The sequence below is a fragment of the Lampris incognitus genome, chromosome 4 (assembly GCF_029633865.1).
Source record: "Lampris incognitus isolate fLamInc1 chromosome 4, fLamInc1.hap2, whole genome shotgun sequence".
Classification (NCBI taxonomy): domain Eukaryota; kingdom Metazoa; phylum Chordata; class Actinopteri; order Lampriformes; family Lampridae; genus Lampris; species Lampris incognitus.
In genome coordinates, this window is record NC_079214.1 from 6,353,518 (window position 1) to 6,372,948 (window position 19,431).

Here is a 19,431-nt window from a genome sequence, read left to right on the forward strand (position 1 = left end):
CAGGAAACTGGGGCTTAGGTTAAAAACATCCCGGTGTTTTCCTTTCCCAGCAGGACTCAAAGTTAAAACAGCAAGGATGTGCACCAGAGACTCCAGCAGACTCGAATATCAACAAACGTTCGGAGCCAACCGGTCTTTAAGATGTGTCAGATTCTGCAGGTCACACTCCCTGCTCCCCCTTCTCAATACCGCCGCCCCATATATTACAAAAATAAAACACACGGCAATTTATAGCAGCCTTTGGGAATATATATTACTCCGATGAGTTACGATGTTGACACAGAAATATGAACCGCCGCTGGCCGCTCCCTCTTCCAGATGACTTCCATTAAGCCTTCCTGAGCCCGGCTGGTGAGCGTTTCTCCCCGGCTCCGGTCCAGCTGGGTTTCCTTACTTTGTCCTGTGACTCCTGACCTGCGCTCCGACACGCCCAGCACCGCTTCCTGCTCCCCTCCCATGAGGACTAAAACTCTGTAGCACGTGTAGGGACCCGGAGATCCCCGCACTTTGAGATCCTCGCTGCAAAATCGACCCGAGAAGCGCCGGCGGGTGCAGGAGGTGGCCTACACGACTGTGTGCGGCAGTGTAAAAAGTTGCACAAGCGGCGTTTCTCCACAAGAGAAATAACCCTTAGTGACTATCTGGCTCGCTGGTATGTGAAGACCTTCACACTCGGTCTGCGTTGGTCTCTGTGACCCAGCACACTCTATCTGCAGTCACTGGTACGACCTGGCATGGCATTTGCTCTACCCTTTTTCCCAACACGGAGAGAGAAGGCAGAGACAGAAGGGGTTAAGGGATTAGGCGGAGAGATTCTGGGAGAACACAAACTCGAGACAGCTGAATCATTCACAGCCTGGATGGGAGGGCCGCAGAACACATTCCTTCACTTTTATCACAAACAGTCGGACCCTGATAAAAAAACCACTGGGCGATTCCTCCTTAAATAACGCATGTCCTCCGAGTGTAACTTGGCAGGGCTTGTGTTTGGACTGTAGGGACAACAGTACGCTCGGCTAATGAGTCAAAACGCAGTAACGGGTTCACACTCGAAAGGCTTTCGGAATAGAAGCCCCGAGACTCAAATGGAAACTCATTGTTTTACAACACGGGTTAAAATAATGCTAGGTTGTGTTCGAATCCCCGTGTTGCCTCCGGCTTGGTCGGGTGTCCCTACGGACACAACTGGCCGTGTCTGCGGGCGGGAAGCCGGACGTGGGTATGTGTCCTGGTCGCTGCACTACCGCCTCCTCTGGTCGGTTGGGGCGCCTGTTTGGGAGGGGGGAGGGGGAACTGGGGGGAACAGCGTGATCCTCCCACGTGCTACGTCCCCCTGGTGAAACTCCTCACTGTCAGGTGAAAAGAAGCGGCTGGAGACTCCACATGTATGGGAGGAGGCATGTGGTAGTCTGCAGCCCTCCCCGGTTCAGCAGAGGGGGTGGAGCAGAGACCGGGACGGCTCGGAAGGGTGGGGTAATTGGCCGGGTACAATCGGGGAGAAAAAAGGGAAAAAATCCCCCAAAAAAATAATAATAATAATAATGCCAAGTTGTTTCCGATGTTGAATTACAGAAAAGACTGAATATTTTGCAACTCAAGCGTTCATTAAATAATGCGTTGCATGTTTTGTTTCCCAAATGACCACATCCAACGCATAACTTCCCTTTCCATATCCTGATTTGGGGGGGGGAGGTGCTTTTGTGAGGCTGCACATTTAACTGCACCACTTCTCATTACCGTTACTACGTTGGCTTTCTTTTTGGTCCGGGGGCCTAATTTACAGTCAGCTCATGCAGGACTACGAAACGTTACGATCCAGGAATCAGACGGCTGAGTCCGTTACAGGACCCTCACAAACGTGAACGGTGGCTCGGAGAGAACAACTCACCCATCCTTCAGGTAATTGAACAAAATCTGTTTTGCCGTCTCTTCGTGTGTTTGTTGTGAAAGCTCCTGCTGACCTTTCAGGAGATCAGGTGTCACCTGGAAATAAGGCGACGAGGACACAGGAAGTCAGTAACTGACTGCTACTCACATAAATAGACTCATTTTGATGTAACTCAACATATTTGTTTTGCAAGTGTACAGATTTGAAGTGAAGGGGACTCCGAAAGAGGAGCGTTAACTCAAAAGACAGGACAAACCTTTTAGGCCCGGTCCAAAGTGATAATATTACTTCATAACAGACACATCCAACATATTTTAGATTGTTTACCTGGACGTCGCCCTCTGCGCTCGGCTTTTTGCCTGAGGTGGAAGAGGTCTTGGGAAGGGACGATTTCGCGTTTGCTGTTTCTTTGCTTGTCAAAGATGCGCCCTCTTCACCACCTTTAGCGCTTGATGGCAGAGTAGAGGATCGGCTCAGCGGCTTTTTGTACCCCTGAATGGAGCCGACTCCTTTAGACACGGTGCTCTGTGGCGAGGTGGGTGTGCTGGTGCCAGATGCAGAAGCTCTTGAGTTGGTCTTACCGTCCACCACTGAAGATGAGGAGTTGTGGATGCCGGCCACCTTCTGGAGTCGGAGCTGTGAGGGTCGTAGGACATGCTCCATGGAGGTGCCCTGGTGTTTGCTAAACTCATCCATATAGTTAGACGCTTCGCGCAAGCCAAACGGCAGAGCGCTGTCCACGCTGCGCGAGCGTTTTCTGTCCTCCGGGTTGATCCTGTTCCTGCGCCCCGCCCTGCCCCTTCGTTGCTGGCTACCATCTTTAACATCAAACTTCTCGATGAGCTCATCCACACCAGGAATGGAGCCCGTGTCAATGTCCCTGCCTGTGCCAGGGAGGAAGGGGATGTAGCGGCGGTTTTGGTGGCGGTTGATGGTGTCGGCATACAGGACCTCCATCTGGTCATCCAGCAAGGCCTTGGTGGTGTTGTTGGAGGAGGTGGAAGAGTGGCGTGAGCGAGATGAGGTCTGCAGGACAGGTCCACTGGAGTCGGTCCTGCGTAGAGGGAGGACATCAGGCTCCCGGCGGGAGCGCTCCAGGCTGGAGTTGGCACTGCTGATGGTGCTGGGAGATCTGCAAGCGGTCTTATTCTGCTCACCAGTGGGGCTGGAGACAGCTGCGGGTGGAGGCTGTGGTGCCGGCATCGGCTGGCGCTGTGGCTGAGAATGCGGTTTAGGAAAGGGGTTGGACGGAGGTGAACGTCGGGTTTTGGACTGGGACTGGGCCACCTGGGGTTGTGGCCGGGCCTGGGGCTGTGCAAGCTGGGCTTGAGGCAAAGGTTGGGACTGTTCCTGTTTAGTTTGGGGCTTAGAAGCGGCGGTCTGAGTGTGACTGTGAACCTGACCAGCTTTACTCTCGTCCAGGCTTGATGACTTGCTGTGAGACACCACAGGTAAAGTAGATCTGGAAGAAGAGCTTTTTTTATGAGCCTCCATCTCAGTAAGAGATGGAGACTGTGAAGGCAAGCTGTGAAAACCGTCGAGGTTTAGAGAGTTGTTTTCCGGATCATAAGGCTGCAGAATCTCGGGATGCTTTTGGAAGTTCAAAAGCGTCGATGGTTTCTTTCCTTGAGAATCTGAAGCGCCGTTATGGGCACCAGTAAAGTGCATCAACTTCTGAGACCTGTACTCCACGAAGGGGCTGTTAGAGCTCGATTCTTTGCTTCCTCTGAAATCATACTCATGGTAGTTATCGATGAAAGAGCCCTCTGTGTCGATGTACCCGTTGCTGTTAGGGTCAGTAGGCGATGGAGGACCCCTGTCCTGGTTGTTAAGAACGACATAAGGATGTCCATCTATACCCTGGACACGGATGCTGAGGCCATATGTCCCAGCACCGTTATTATGAGCCCTGGAAGGGCGGGAGGGCTGGCTGTAGCCCTGCTGCAGACCGCTGTTAGGAATGTTTGTCACTCTGTACGACTCCATAAGGAATGCAGAAGGAAAATATATCCCTCTCCTGGAATCGGGTGGCCGGCCACTGTGAATGAAGATACAGAGCGGTTGAATTAGTCTGAAATGGGATAAGACAAATTCTGTGATGTTGGTACAGTTTCCTAGTTGCATACAGCAGCTAATGAGGTAACACTGAAGGAAGTGTCCAGTTTCATTTTCTTTTGTCCTCAATTGTTTGGGGTTTTTTTTTCAGTAACAAAGCCTGCAGCTGAGACGGCTCGGGTCAAGTCAAGACAGCGAACTGTCCTGACACAGCAGATGTCGGCCACTTCTGAAAAACAAACCTTGATAGCGGAACGATACGAGTCAACATCAGACACACATTTTTTGGAAGCACAAAATATAGTATGACCGGGTACGGTCTGGTAAGTGGGTCAGCAACAGAACTGGCATAGGAAAATGACTGTTTACAGTACATGAATGAAAATATAGGTTAAGAGTCTCATTAAAGAGGTATCTACACAACGGTGTCACACTCCTGCACGAACCACAATACCCTTTGTCGACTCAAACGACCCGTGGTGGCCGCCATATTCAGATCGAACGAATCTGCACATCTTGTATATTGTGCGTGTATGTACTCGCATCCAGTTCTGTTTATGCTCGTGAAGGACACCATCTTTTGGGCCCTTATGCTTGGTGAAACAGTACACCATGGGAAGCGACCACGGAAATCTGACAGGGAAATCTTACTCAGCTCGCCCATGTCACACTTGTCACACTTGCAGCATTCTCAGCGTTGGCAAACTACATTTAGTGAACGAGTCGGCAATCTGCAACTTCCCATTCTCACCGCGGTCCTGCAACCACACGGTCGATGACAACAAACATCAACCCGTCCACAAGTGTCCCTTTTAAGACAGATAAGCTAGTCACTGTTGTTCAGCGATATTTCTGCCTGCAGAGCCGCTGGGGACAACAAAGACATCAGCAGCCACCATGTGTTTCACAGGACAATGGGCTCTTGACTCGGTTCCTGTTTGCATTGCTGATAATGTCCCATTTAAATTAATTTACAGCACCAAGATAAACGGTGATGGACCTGGAGGAGAGACACTGATAAGAGTTTTAACAAAGCCAAAAGCAGAAGATCACACCAGACTTCAACTAGACTAGCTAAACCTGAGGGAAAGTCCTCACCAGGTTCACAGACTCCACAAGGGGATGAGTACTACAACCAGTATGCTGGCTCCGCTAGTCCCCATAAATCAGTGCTTCATACTTTCCAACCTCCACAGAGGGGAGGGGAGTACGAGGCCAAACACAAGACGAACCACCAAGAAAAGATGAAGCTAAAAAAAACCCCAACCCAAAACAATCGCTTCTTTCATCCCGAATGTTACATGTAGTCTATCCAACACACACACACACACACACACACACACACACACACACACGGCTGTGGGGTGTGTGACACCTTTTTCCTCCTATTGTATTCTTCACGGGGGGGCGGGGGGCGTGCTGAGCCATCGACTGTGTGTTAACCTCTTCTGCTGAATATTACTCAGTCCTGACGCACATCAGAGGAAAAGGTCAGCGGGGGTCAAAGGGCAGATGTCATTCATCCAGACGAATATTCAGCACGGTAAAAACCCATTCTGTATGTGTCCATATGTTATTCATAACTGTACTAATGATGACCCATAGTCTAGAATATGTTATTCATAACTGTACTAATGATGACCCATAGTCTAGAATTTGTTATTTATAACTGTACTAATGACGACCCATAGTCTAGAATATGTTATTCATAACTGTACTGATGACGACCCATAGTCTAGAATATGTTATTCATAACTGTACTAATGACGACCCATAGTCTAGAATATGTTATTCATAACTGTACTAATGATGACCCATAGTCTAGAATATGTTATTCATAACTGTACTGATGACGACCCAGAGTCTAGAATATGTTATTCATAACTGTACTGATGACGACCCATAGTCTAGAATATGTTATTCACAACTGTACTAATGACGACCCATTGTCTAAAATATGTTATTCATGACTGTACTAATGACGACCCATTGTCTAGAATATGTTATTCATGACTGTACTAATGACGACCCATAGTCTAGAATATGTTATTCACAACTGTACTGATGACGACCCATAGTCTAGAATATGTTATTCATAACTGTACTAATGACGACCCATAGTCTAGAATATGTTATTCACAACTGTACTAATGACGACGCATAGTCTAGAACATGTTATTCATAACTGTACTAATGACGACCCATAGTCTAGAATATGTTATTCACAACTGTACTGATGACGACCCATAGTCTAGAACATGTTATTCATAACTGTACTGATGACGACCCATAGTCTAGAATATGATCATATTTGAAGAAAAACAGTCAGGACTTATTTAAAGCGGAGACAAGAAGCTGCGTGTAAACCTGTGGATTGTTCCAGAGTTTAAACCGACAGGTGAACTTGTTTGACTGGAGACGTGCTGGTGAACCAGGACACACCAGTGAGAACCATTAAAACGCAGCAGAGGGATAAAATGGACCAGTTAACAACACACACACACACACACACAAGTGGGACCGTCTGAGCCATGTTTTCATGGCTGATGGTGCAACAGGTGGAGGAGAAGAGGAGCAGCCTGGAGCGCACCAGCAGACCTGCTCCAGCCGCCTCTCGGCGACCTTATAAGGGACGCGGTCTACAAGCCAGTGGGCTATTTTCCCAGGAGGACTTTCTACAAGTGAGACGTTTCCTCACGTTCTTTCATTTGCCACCAAGCAACTTTCCCGGCTGAGCTGAGCTGAGCTGAGCGGCGGGCGGCACAGTGTGAGGACTTGGCAACACCGAGCGCTGAAAAGTTTCTACTCACCGGCGTCGGTGCTCCTTCTCTCTTCTCCCTCAGTTCACGCGGGTGTGAAGCAGGAGCGCAAACATGAGGAGGCGCGGTGTTCGGGGGAACCAACCTTCCTGGACTCTTTCGGAACTTCTCCGCCGCTCCGTCCGACTTCTTTTTGGGAAACCGACGGAGGAGCGTCGGAGCTCCGCCCCCCCCGCGGCCCGGAGCCGCCCCCTCGGCCCGGAGCCCCGCCCCCCCGCGGCCCGGAGCGTCGACAGAACTGATCCCAGATCGGAGCCCACGTCCTCCGCGCGGCCTCAGCCCGTTTAGTGAGAACAAGATGTATAATAATAATAACAATAACAATAACAATAACAATAACAATAACAATAATAATAATAATAATAATAATGGTGATAATGATAATAATAATAATAATGGTGATAATAATAGTAATAATAATGGTGATAATGATGATGATAATAATAATATTAATAATAATGGTGATAATGATAATAATAATAATAATGGTGATAATAATAATAATACTGGTGATAATGATAATGGTAATAATAATAATATGAATAATAATGGTGATAATAATAATAATAATAATGATAATAATGATAATAATAATGGTGATAATGATAATGGTAATACTAATAATAATATTAACATTAATAATAATGGTGATAATGATAATAATAATAATAATGGTGATAATGATAATAATATTAATAATAATAATGGTAATAATGATCATAATAATAATGGTGATAATGATAACGGTAATAATAATATTAATAATAATGGTGATAATGATAATAATAATAATAATAATGGTGATAATGATAATAATAATAATAATAATGGTAATAATGATAATAATGGTGATAATGATAATGGTAATAATAATATGAATATTAATAATAATGGTGATAATGATAATGGTAATAATAATATTAATATTAATAATAATGGTGATAATGATAATGGTAATAATGGTGATAATGATAATGGTAATAATAATGGTGATAATGATAATTGTAATAATAATAATAATATTAATAATAATGGTGATAATTATAATAATAATAATAATAATATTAATATTAATAATAATAATGGTAATAATGATGATAATAATAATGGTGATAATGATAATGGTAATAATAATAATGGTAATAATGATAATAATAATAATGGTGATAATGATAATGGTAATAATAATAATATTAATATTAATAATAATGGTGATAATAATAATAATAATGGTGATAATGATAATGGTAATAATAATGATAATATTAATAATAATGGTGATAATGATAATAATAATATTAATAATAATAATGGTAATAATGATAATGATAATAATGGGGATAATGATAATGGTAATAATAATAATATTAATAATAATGGTGATAATTATAACAATAATATTATTATTAATAATAATGGTAATAATGATAATAATAATAATGGTGATAATGATAATGGTAATAATAATATTAATGTTAATAATGGTGATAATGATAATAATAATAATAATAATGGTGATAATGATAATGGTGATAATGATAATGGTAATAATGATGATATTAATAATAATAAATCAAACGCAGGCAGCGCTTTTCTAAATAAAACCTGGAACAGAGAAAACCTCCACGCGCAGCTTCTGCACGTCAGGACGCGCCGCGCGGCGGAAGAAGCACGCTTCGCTTCACAAAGACTTTTATTTTATTTGTTCTATTCGCTTATTTGACCGTCAGGCTGCATGAAACCCGGACGTAACGCGTCCTTTTAAAACCTGATCTGATGTTTGGTTTTATGAATCCCTGGATCGGATCCAGATCAGAGCAGCGGTTCATGACACCAGAGGTGGAAAGGGAACCTTGAGCAGCAGTGGAACCTTCCGGTCTCAGGGAGGCTCTGGGATCTGGACTTAGACCGCCATATCTACCTTCAGCAGGACCGGCAGTAAAGAAAAGCAGCAGACAGGCACATTGTTGTGTGTCTGTTCTTGCTGCAGCTTCACTTGAGATAGAATTTAAATAACTTGCACAAACGGGACGGGCGCAGAATCTCTAATGGGACTGCCTTTAAAAAGCGACACCGCCATCTAGTGGATAATGTATTGGTTGCCTCAAAGCAGGTTGTACGTACGTTCATCTGAATCTGACTCCCCCAGATAGCGTCCGGATGTGGGCCACTTCAGGCAGTGATGCGGCACTGATGGCCTCCTTCCGGCTCTGACAAAATGGATGTGAGCCTGAAGTGGCCCACATGTATAACAGCAAATATGGCCCAAATGTGCCAAACCAGATGTGGGTCTTTTTTGGCAAAGATGCGGTGCTCTGGGCAGCATGAAATCTGGATGTGACCCTGAAGTGGCCCGTGTGGTAAATGGTGAATATGGTCCTAATATCACACAACAAATGTGGGCCACCTTTGGGCAAATATGTGGCACATGCGGCATTGCTATGGCTTGGTTCTGGCCCAGATCTGGCAAACAGGAATGACCGCTCAAGTGCCATCATTCCTCACGGTATGTGGGCCGGATGAAAGAAAGATGAAAGTCAGATGTGGGACGGGTCCGGGCCATAGCAATTTTGCTGTCTGGGTCGGTTTAAAGCACCTAAAGAATTTGTGCAGGACTATGAAGACAACTCGTGGGTGGACGCATCATCCAGACGGACATGGAACCATACATGTGAGCGAACATCTAGTCCGTACAGGCCCAAGGTTCATTTCAGCAGGACTGCGTTGGACTAAAGAGTTGCCGGTGGTGCAGGACGAGAGACAAGAAACCAGAAGTTCAGAGACCTGTGGAGGAGAGACCCTCTTCTAGTGACTAAACTGCTGCACCAACAGACAGACAGCGAGACAGGATCTGAAATGTAAAACTGCAGAAGCAGTCCAGGATGAAGCGCTCCATGAGTGTGGTGGAGTAAAGGGCCGGGTGGGGGTGGGGGGGGGCAGAGGGAGTCCTCAGACTGTAAATGTGTGAAATGTGTATTTTGTAAGAAATCTCAACACAGATGTTGTCCATTAACAGCTTACCCACGTCACATCTTGTCCCGTAAAGTCTCCGGTATCAAACCTGACGCACAGGTAGACCAACATCTCTCATAACTGCAATACCACACGACAACATTCTGTCTGAAAGTTATGTTGCAGCATTGTAAAACAAAACACAATATATAGTTGTTGTTATTTTATAAATTACTTAAAAGATGAAAATGTGTTGTTTTGTCCTGCTGTCACTAAAGTGTACAGGTTAATATCTGTAAAGGTTCAATCCTCAATTCAAGTTTAAATAAAATGAATGAATCGCAGTTTGGTCCTTTAAAGAATCAGTCTGTGATTATCTGACCATGTATTTACACACATAAGTGAAGAGTTTGTGTTGCAGATGTAAAATAATCAAGTTGTGTCTTTCTCATCAGGTGGTAAAGGAACATGTGGGTCTGGTTGACTCAAGTCTTTACACCGTTAGAGAGGTGAACAAACTTTTTACAGCATCAGAAACATCACAAACTCAGATTTAGTCCGTGTTTACTGTTAGTCCTCGAATTCAGACACCTGTCAATCAATCCGGGAGTGACAGCAGCTTCCTGTGTTGTGGTCTGTAGTTTGGTTTACATTTGGATTCAGGACTGCAGCTTTAACATGACTGGTCCCTGAGCCTGTGAAGCTGCAGCCACGAGAACACCGAACACCGAGAACCGAGAACCGAACACTGAGCACCGAGAACCGAGAACCGAACACCGAGAACCGAACACCGAGAACCGAACACAGAGCACCGAGCAACGAACACCAAACACCGAGCAACAAATACCGAACACCGAGCACCGAGAACCAAGCACCGAGCACCGAGAACCGAACACAGAGCACCGAGCAACGAACACTGAACACCGAACACCGAGCACCGAACATCGAACACTGAGAACCGACCACCGAGAACCGAACACAGCAGAGCACCGAGCAACAAACACCGAACACCGAACACCAAACACCGAACACTGAGCACCGAACACCGAACGCCGAGCAACGAACACCGAACACCGAGCACCGATAACCAAACACCGAACACCGAGCACCGATAACCAAACACCGAACACCGAGCACCGAACATTAAACACCGAACACCGAGCTCCGAGCAAAGAACACCAAGCAACGAACACCGAGCACCGAACATTAAACACCGAGCACTGAACACCGAGCACCGAACATTAAACACCGAACACCGAGCACCGAGCACCGAACACCGAGCACCGAGCACCGAACACCGAACATTAAACACCGAACACCGAACACTGAACACCGAGTATTTTGTTTGGTTTAATCATCCTCCGGACCCTGGGTTGTATTGTGTCAAGAGTATCATCCAGGACTTGGTGAGTCAGTTGCTAACTAGCCAAACTTTTCCGTTTTCAATGTCTGTGTGCATAGGCTAGTTAAAGCTATAAGTAGCTCAGTTTTATGTTGTAGATGATAATTTGTGTAAAGATTATTGAGGAGCTACGTTTTTCTTTTGTAAACCGAGTTGATAAGCTAGCTACTTCCAGTTAGGCTGCAGCAGCATGGCGTATTAGCGCAGAAAAGTGACCTGTGTCACAGCTAGCTACAGCCAGCCAGGCTGTAGTTGCATCGTGCGCTAGCATAGCAGATTAAACTGCGTCACAGCTAGCTACATGCAGCCAGGCTGTAGTAGCATCGTGCACTAGCATAGCAGCTTAAACTGCGTCACAGCTAGCTACACGCAGCCAGGCTATAGTAGCATCGTGCACTAGCATAGCAGATTAAACTGCGTCACGTTTTAGCGGTGGGTGGATTGGCTATGTCAGTCGCTACTTCTGTTGTTTTCTCTTGATTATTTTATCGAGACACATGTAAACTAATGTCTTTACATGTGTGATGTGCCTGTTATAATGCAGGCCAGGTTTTTTCTTGGATTGGGAAGATCACACTTGGTGTTTCATACCTCAAGCTGGAAACAAGATGGCGAGCCACCTATAGGAGCCCTGCTGGATCCACGCGGTCTGTCTGCGGCTTCAGACAGCTCATTCTCAGGATAGGACCCTACAGATTCCAGCACCTGGATTGTGGTAGGACTGAAATTTCCAGTTTGTCCCTGCAAAACGCAGTTGAACTCAGTGGACCAACAACGGACTTTCCAAAAAGGACTGATTGTAGCCTACGTTGATTATTGGTAGCTCTAAAGCTCTGCCTACTACCGATCACTTCCACCAGACGCTTAAATTTGGTTTCATAAATATCAGATCACTGTCTAACAAAGCCTTACTAATAAATGATCTGATTCTTGAACATAGTTTTGATATGATTGGGTTATGTGAAACATGGCTGAAACCAAATGTTTTCCTTCCCTTAAATGAAGCTTCCCCACCTGACTATACTTATGCCCATGTAGCTCGGGCAAATAAACAAGGCGGGGGTGTTGCCTTAATATATAAATCTATTTTCAATCTGAGTTCTAGACTTGAATCTAAATTCCAGTCTTTTGAGTCTCTTATTCTTGGTCCATCTCCCTCAGCCGTGAATAGACTTGGCTCAGTCCAAATTGTGATACTCTACCAGCATCCTGGCTGTTACTCGTTATTTCTTGAAGAATTTGGAGAATTTGTCTCAGGTCCTGTTACTCACTCTGATGAGATTCTAATTCTAGGTGATTTCAATATTCATCTGAATAAAGCCTTTCTGGCACTAGTTGATACTTTTGGGTTCACTCAGTTTGTTCAAGAGTCGACTCATTGCAGTGGTAACACCCTTGATTTGGTTTTATCTAAAGGAATAGCTGTTTCTGATCTGAATGTCTTACCAACCACATCTGCTGTGTCTGATCATTTTCTCATCAAATTTGAAGCATTATTTGCCTGTCCAGTTAATGTCAACACAGATGTAATTGCCACTCGCCATATCGGTCCCTCCATTGTAGCTGCATTTGGCCAGCAGCTGCCTGAAGTCTTGGCTCCTTTCACTGTGGTAAATAACTGTTGAAAATTTCACTAGTGACTTAAATGTGGCCCTCTCTAGTCTCCTCGATTCAGTTGCACCTCTCACTACCAGAGCTAGGCGACTAAAGAGGCCTACACCCTGGTTTAATGATGAGACACGTGCTCTTGAGCGGACCTGCAGGAGACTGGAACGTAAATGGCGAAAATCAAAATTGGAAGCTTTTTACCTATCGTGGCATGAGTGTTTATTGAAATACAAGCGTGCTTTATCTACTGCAAAAACATCGTATCTCTCTCACTTAATAAATATTAATAAACATAACCCCAGATTTCTCTTTGACACTGTATCTAAACTTACTAAAAAGCAGTCATCTATTAGCTGCTTACCATTCACAGCCCATGAATTTCTAGATTTTTCTGCAATAAGGTTGATGAGATCTTAAACAAAATTAGTTCGTCAGCTCCATCTACTCCTGCAGATCCTGTCATACTAAATTCATATCTACACAATGAGTCACTGACAGTTCCAGTTATTACAGCTTTTGAGACTATCTCACTTGATACTTTGACTAAGTTCGTGTCAGCTTCTAAACCAACTGCTTGCCTACTTGATCCCTTACCAGTAAAACTTTTTAAAGACCTCTGGCCTTTTCTTGGACCTACAATGCTAGACATCGTTAATTTATCTCTTACTACTGGCATTGTTCCCAGCAGTTTTAAGACAGCTGTGGTTAAACCTCTACTTAAAAAACCGCACCGTGAACCAGGGTCTCTTAATAACTATCGGCCAGTCTCTAATGTTCCATTCTTCTCTAAAGTACTAGAGAGAGTTGTGTATCAACAACTTTCCACCCATATAAAAGAAAACCATCTATATGAACCTTTTCAGTCGGCTTTCAGACCCTGTCACTCCACTGACACTGCTCTGACCAGAGTGGTGAATGATCTTCTACTGGCGATCAACTCTGATTCCACTTCTGTGCTTCTACTACTGGACCTCAGTGCAGCCTTTGACACCATTGATCACTGTATACTTTTGGATAGATTAAATTGTAATGTTGGTGTCTCTGGCTTAGCTATCTCTTGGTTTAAGTCCTACTTATCTGGAAGAACACATTGTGTCTGCTATAATAATATTATATCAAAAATTTCTGACATTAAATATGGCTTGCCTCAGGGCTCAGTACTTGGCCCTCTACTTTTCTCTCTTTACATTACACCTCTTGGCCAAATTATACGCAGTTACGGAATAAATTTCCATTGCTATGCTGATGATACTCAGTTGTATGTGCCTATAAGGGCTGATGATCATACTCAAATCACTAACTTAGAGGCCTGCTTGGCTAATGTGAAAAACTGGATGTCACTTAACTTTCTGCTTTTAAATTCAGATAAAACCGAGATGCTAGTCATTGGCCCTGCTAGACACAGACACCAATTTGATCAAGTAACGACAACAATCGAAAACTCTGGTTTCACAAAGTGTGGCAGCCAAAAATCTTGGTTTTACGTTTGATCCCAGCCTTTCCTTTGATGAGCACATTAAAGAAATCACCAAGACTGCCTTTTTTCATTTACGTAACATAGCTAAAATTCTGTCTTTTCTCTCCATGGCTGACGCAGAGATTCTAATACATGCATTTGTTTCATCCAGACTTGATTACTGTAATGTTCTGTTCTCAGATCTGCCACATTCTAGTACTAAAAGTCTTCAGATGGTTCAGAATGCTGCTGCTAGAATCCTAACTAAAACTAGGAAATTTGACCATATTACACCAATTCTTGCCTCCCTTCATTGGCTTCCTGTCCATGTTAGATCAGAATACAAGGTGCTTCTGCTGACTTATAAAATCCTAAATGGGCTTGCCCCATCCTACCTGTCTGATCTCCTTAAACCTTACATGCCATCTCGAGCACTTCGTTCTCAAAATACAGGGCTCCTGTGTGTACCCAGAGTTAAAGAGAAGTCAGCTGGTGGCAGCAGGGCCTTTTCCTATCGGGCTCCATTGTTGTGGAATAACCTGCCTGCTGCCATCAGACAATCAGAGTCTGTTGAGTCTTTAAATCCAAACTTAAAACTCATCTTTTTGCCTTAGTTTCCAATTAGTTGCCTTTAAGTTGAGTGCTTCACAACCTGTACTGGATGTCCGGTTGGTTTTCTGTCTCAATGAATTTACCAACCACTCTTTTGCCGACGAGATTATCGAGAGTAGATTACAGAGTATAGATTATGACGAATTGATGACTTAATTGATTATGGCTAATGACTATTGCAAACTGTTCTCTTCTCTAGCATGTCTTTTCTCTCTCTCTGAATGACGTCTTCTCCTTTCTCTTTTTCTGTGTGTGAATGGTGTCATGTGAGTCTCTCTTGCATGCATGTGCAGTCGGTTCTCCTCCCAGGTCTCCGTGGTGATGGTGGTCGCCATTTGGATGCTGCCTGCCCTTCCACTCCTCACATAAGTTTTTCTTATTACATGATGATGCTGGTCGCGTGGCCTGGGTCCTGGACTCCTCTGTTGGCATGTGGACACTGCTTGGCATCCTGTGCATCATGTTCTTCATAAATTTTATGTCCATGATAATTCTGTTGTCCTCTTTCAATGTTGCATTGTGTAAATTGCGTGAACACAACATCCATTGCACGCTGTCCGTCTTAGGAGAGAGATCCCTCCTTTGTTGCTCTCCCTGAGGTTTCTTCCTGTTTTTCCTGCCTATTAAAGGGTTTTTAGGGAGTTGTTCCTTATCCGATGAGAAGGTCTAAGGACAGGATGTTGTGTTGCTGTTAAGCCCGCTGAGGCAAATTTGTAATTTGTGATATTGGGCTATACAAATAAAATTGATTTGATTTGATTATTGATTTTGATTGTTGATCTGATATTGTATTGTTAATTGCTGTATTGGCTGAGTTTATTGCTCATTCATACTGTTCATGGGGTAATGCAATTGTGTGTTACTTTTGGCATTCTGATTTACTGGTTAAGTAACTTAGGTTAATGGAAATTAGAACTGAAACTTAAAGGCCTAATAGAACAAAAGAGAACATAAAACAAATTAACATAATCTGTCAACTCAAACAAGAGATAACTTCAAATTAGAATTAAAACATCTATCTGAAACTCAAAATACTGGTTTAATAAGGGTTAAATCATAAAACAAGAGGTTTCAAAGACTTTATCTATTCTCACTGTGTTGTTGTGTAATTGTGTATGTTTCTCTGTCTATGTTACAATTCTTTATATAAAAAACAAGCCGGCAGTTCAAACATGATTCCCTGGTCTGTGGTCTGCAATCATTTGATGCTGGTTATAACCTGCTCCTAGGAACCTAGAACTGGTCCTAGTCAACTGTCAACATCTACAGTGCTACTTTATAGCTTCGATACTGTAACGTGCATGGATAAGTAGACACACTGGCCCTTGGCTAACGGGTCTGACCCTTTAGTCGACTGGTTAACGTTGTCGCTTGCGGAGTGGGAGACACGGGTTCGCGTCCCAGCTGTAGCGACGGTCTCCCAGACTGGCCCCCGAATTCGCTACAATATAATTCCTGAATTGGCAAGATGGCGGCGCGAATTCACGTTTGTGGCGGTCTCCCCCAGCACCATCCATGCAGTGTCTTTGTCCACGTGTGCGTGTAAGTTTGTGTTTGTTTGATGGCTGGGAGAGCTGGTGCTGGATCGGCTGGGAGAGCTGGTGCTGGATCGGCTGGGAGAGCTGGTGCTGGATCGGCTGGGAGAGCTGGCGCTGGATCGGCTGGGAGAGCTTGATCTGCCGCGTCCTGTAGGCCCAGGGACCACGGCCCTGCCTGGAGCTGTGTCCGAGGAGGAAACACCGAGGGCGGTCTGACAGGATGCGGAAGTGGGGCAGGCTAAGCTAACTGCTAGCCCATGCAGACCGGCAGTTCTGACAGTCATCCTGGCTGGTGTTCCTTCTCCTGGACAGTGATTTTGTTTGTTTTTGTTTAGATGTGTGTGTCAGATTGAATGTGTGTTCCTGTAGTTCTTGTAGGTTTGGGAGTGTTTCTGTCTTTGTGTTGTGCTGCTGTGGGCGGGGGGGAAACGGCATTTCGTTTCAGTTCCTGTGCTCCACTACATGACCAGTAAAGTGCTTCTGATCCAATCACGTAAACACACAACACAGAAACCCGCGTCTCGTACAGCCTCGATGGTGCAAAACACCGCATTGCAACTCTTGGTCCTCTAAACAAACAGCGGGGACTTTTTATCACTTCTGCGAGTCCCTGAGACGGTGAAGGCCCCTGAGCCAGACCAGCTCCTCTGGGCGTCTCGTGGAGGAGCAGGGAGACGACTGGACGGCTCTGCAGCCTCTCATCCCCTCTGTGTCTCTGAACAGCACAATAGCCCCTCTGTTCTGCGCACAGCTGGGCTTCTGCGCATGCGCAGTAGAGGCCCGCCGGCTGACCCGACCCCGGCTCAAAACAACAGCGGCCTGAAGAGTCCCGCTAACATGAATGAGACTCGTCTGATTTTATCAGCACCAACCCCCCACGCACACTATCCACTATCCACTACCCACTACCCACTACCCACTATCCACTATCTACTATCCACTACCCACTATCTACTATCCACTACCCACTATCCACTATCCACTATCTACTACCCACTATCTACTACCCACTACCCACTATCCACTACCCACTACCCACTGTCCACTACCTACTACCACTACCCACTATCCACTACCCACTATCCACTATCCACTACCCACTATCCACTATCCAATACCACTACCCACTATCCACTATCCACTACCCATATATCCACTACCCACTATCTACTATCCACTACCCACTATCCACTACCTACTATCCAATACCACTACCCACTATCCACTATCCACTACCCATATATCCACTACCCACTATCTACTATCCAATACCACTATCCACTATCTACTATCCACTATCCACTACCCACTACCCACTATCCACTATCCACTATCCACTACCCACCACCCACTACCCACTACCCACTATCCACTACCCACAATCCACTACCCACTATCTACTATCCACTACCCACTATCTACTATCCACTACCCACTATCTACTATCCATTATCCACTACCCACTATCTACTATCCACTACCCACCACCCACTATCCACTACCCACTATCCACTACCCACTATCTACTATCCATTATCCACTACCCACTATCTACTACCCACTATCTACTACCCACTATCTACTATCCATTATCCACTATCTACTACCCACTACCCACCATCCACTATCCACTACCCACAATCCACTATCTACTATCCACTACCCACTACCCACTATCTACTATCCATTATCCACTACCCACCACCCACTATCCACTACCCACTATCCACTATCTACTATCCACTACCCACTACCCACTATCTACTATCCACTACCCACCACCCACTATCCACTACCCACTATCCATAATCCACTACTCACTATCTACTATCCACTACCCACTATCTACTATCCACTACCCACTATCTACTATCCATTATCCACTACCCACCACCCACTATTCACTACCCACAATCCACTATCCACTACCCACTATCTACTATCCACTACCCACCACCCACTATCCACTACCCACTATCCACTATCTACTATCCATTATCCACTATCCACTATCCACTACCCACTACCCACAATCCACTATCCACTATCCACAATCCACTATCCACTATCCACTACCCACAATCCACTACCCACAATCCACTATCTACTATCCAATATCCACTACCCACTATCTACTATCCACTACCCACTATCTACTATCCACTACCCACTATCTACTATCCACTATCCACTATTTACTATCCACTACCCACTATCCACTATCCACTACCCACTATCTACTATCCACTATCCACTATCTACTATCCAATATCCACTACCCACTATCTACTATCCACTACCCACTATCTACTATCCACTACCCACTATCTACTATCCACTATCCACTATCTACTATCCACTACCCACTATCCACTATCCACTACCCACAATCCACTATCTACTATCCAATATCCACTACCCACTATCTACTATCCACTACCCACTATCTACTATCCACTACCCACTATCCACTATCTACTATCCACTACCCACTATCCACTATCCACTACCCACTATCTACTATCCACTACCCACTATCCACTATCCACTACCCACTACCCACTATCCACTCCTTCACAAGAAAACTTCCCGGAACAGAAGATGACCTTCCTCTGCCAGCTGCCTGTTGCTTCATGACTTCCTGGATGATGTTTTGGTCTCTTTCTGTATTTTACATGCATGTTTTTGCCTCAGTTTGTATTTTTGTCCTAAATCTTTTTATGCTCTTTCCTAAAGAGACTCTTTTGTTGAAAATACAAACCTGTTCTTAATGACTTGCCTGGTCAAATAAAGGTTAATCAGAATCAGAATCATGAAAAAAGCAAAGTTTTAATAAATTATTGTAGCAAGCCCACAGTGAATCTGGTAAAAAAAAATATTGTGAAGGCAACGATTTATGTATTTACACAACTGGTGAACTTGAAGGACGGAAACATATTTTTTTTGGATTTGGGATCCCAAAAAAAAAAAAGAAAGAAAGAAAAAAAAATCCCCCACAGTAAAAAAAAAAAAAAAAAAAATATACAGATATATCTATATATAGATATAGGTAGGTAGGTCTTTATTTCAAACATAGAAAGCAAAATGTAATTATTTTAAAC

General features: G+C 44.4%; 1 protein-coding gene across 3 annotated transcripts in view; it reads right to left on the bottom strand.

Annotated features, from left to right (window-relative positions):
* Positions 1-6,878, bottom strand: part of cgnl1 (cingulin-like 1) — a 90,744-nt gene extending 83,866 nt beyond the window's left edge. For all 3 annotated transcript variants that reach the window (XM_056278358.1, XM_056278357.1, XM_056278359.1), the window contains exons 1-3: positions 6,754-6,878; positions 2,216-3,926; positions 1,889-1,983 (exon numbers count right to left, since the gene is read on the bottom strand). In XM_056278358.1, the coding sequence (XP_056134333.1) occupies positions 1,889-1,983; positions 2,216-3,874 (1,754 nt within the window). In that variant the 5' untranslated portion in view covers positions 3,875-3,926; positions 6,754-6,878. The remainder of the gene's footprint in view (positions 1-1,888; positions 1,984-2,215; positions 3,927-6,753) is intronic.
* Between the last annotated feature and the right edge of the window lie 12,553 nt (positions 6,879-19,431).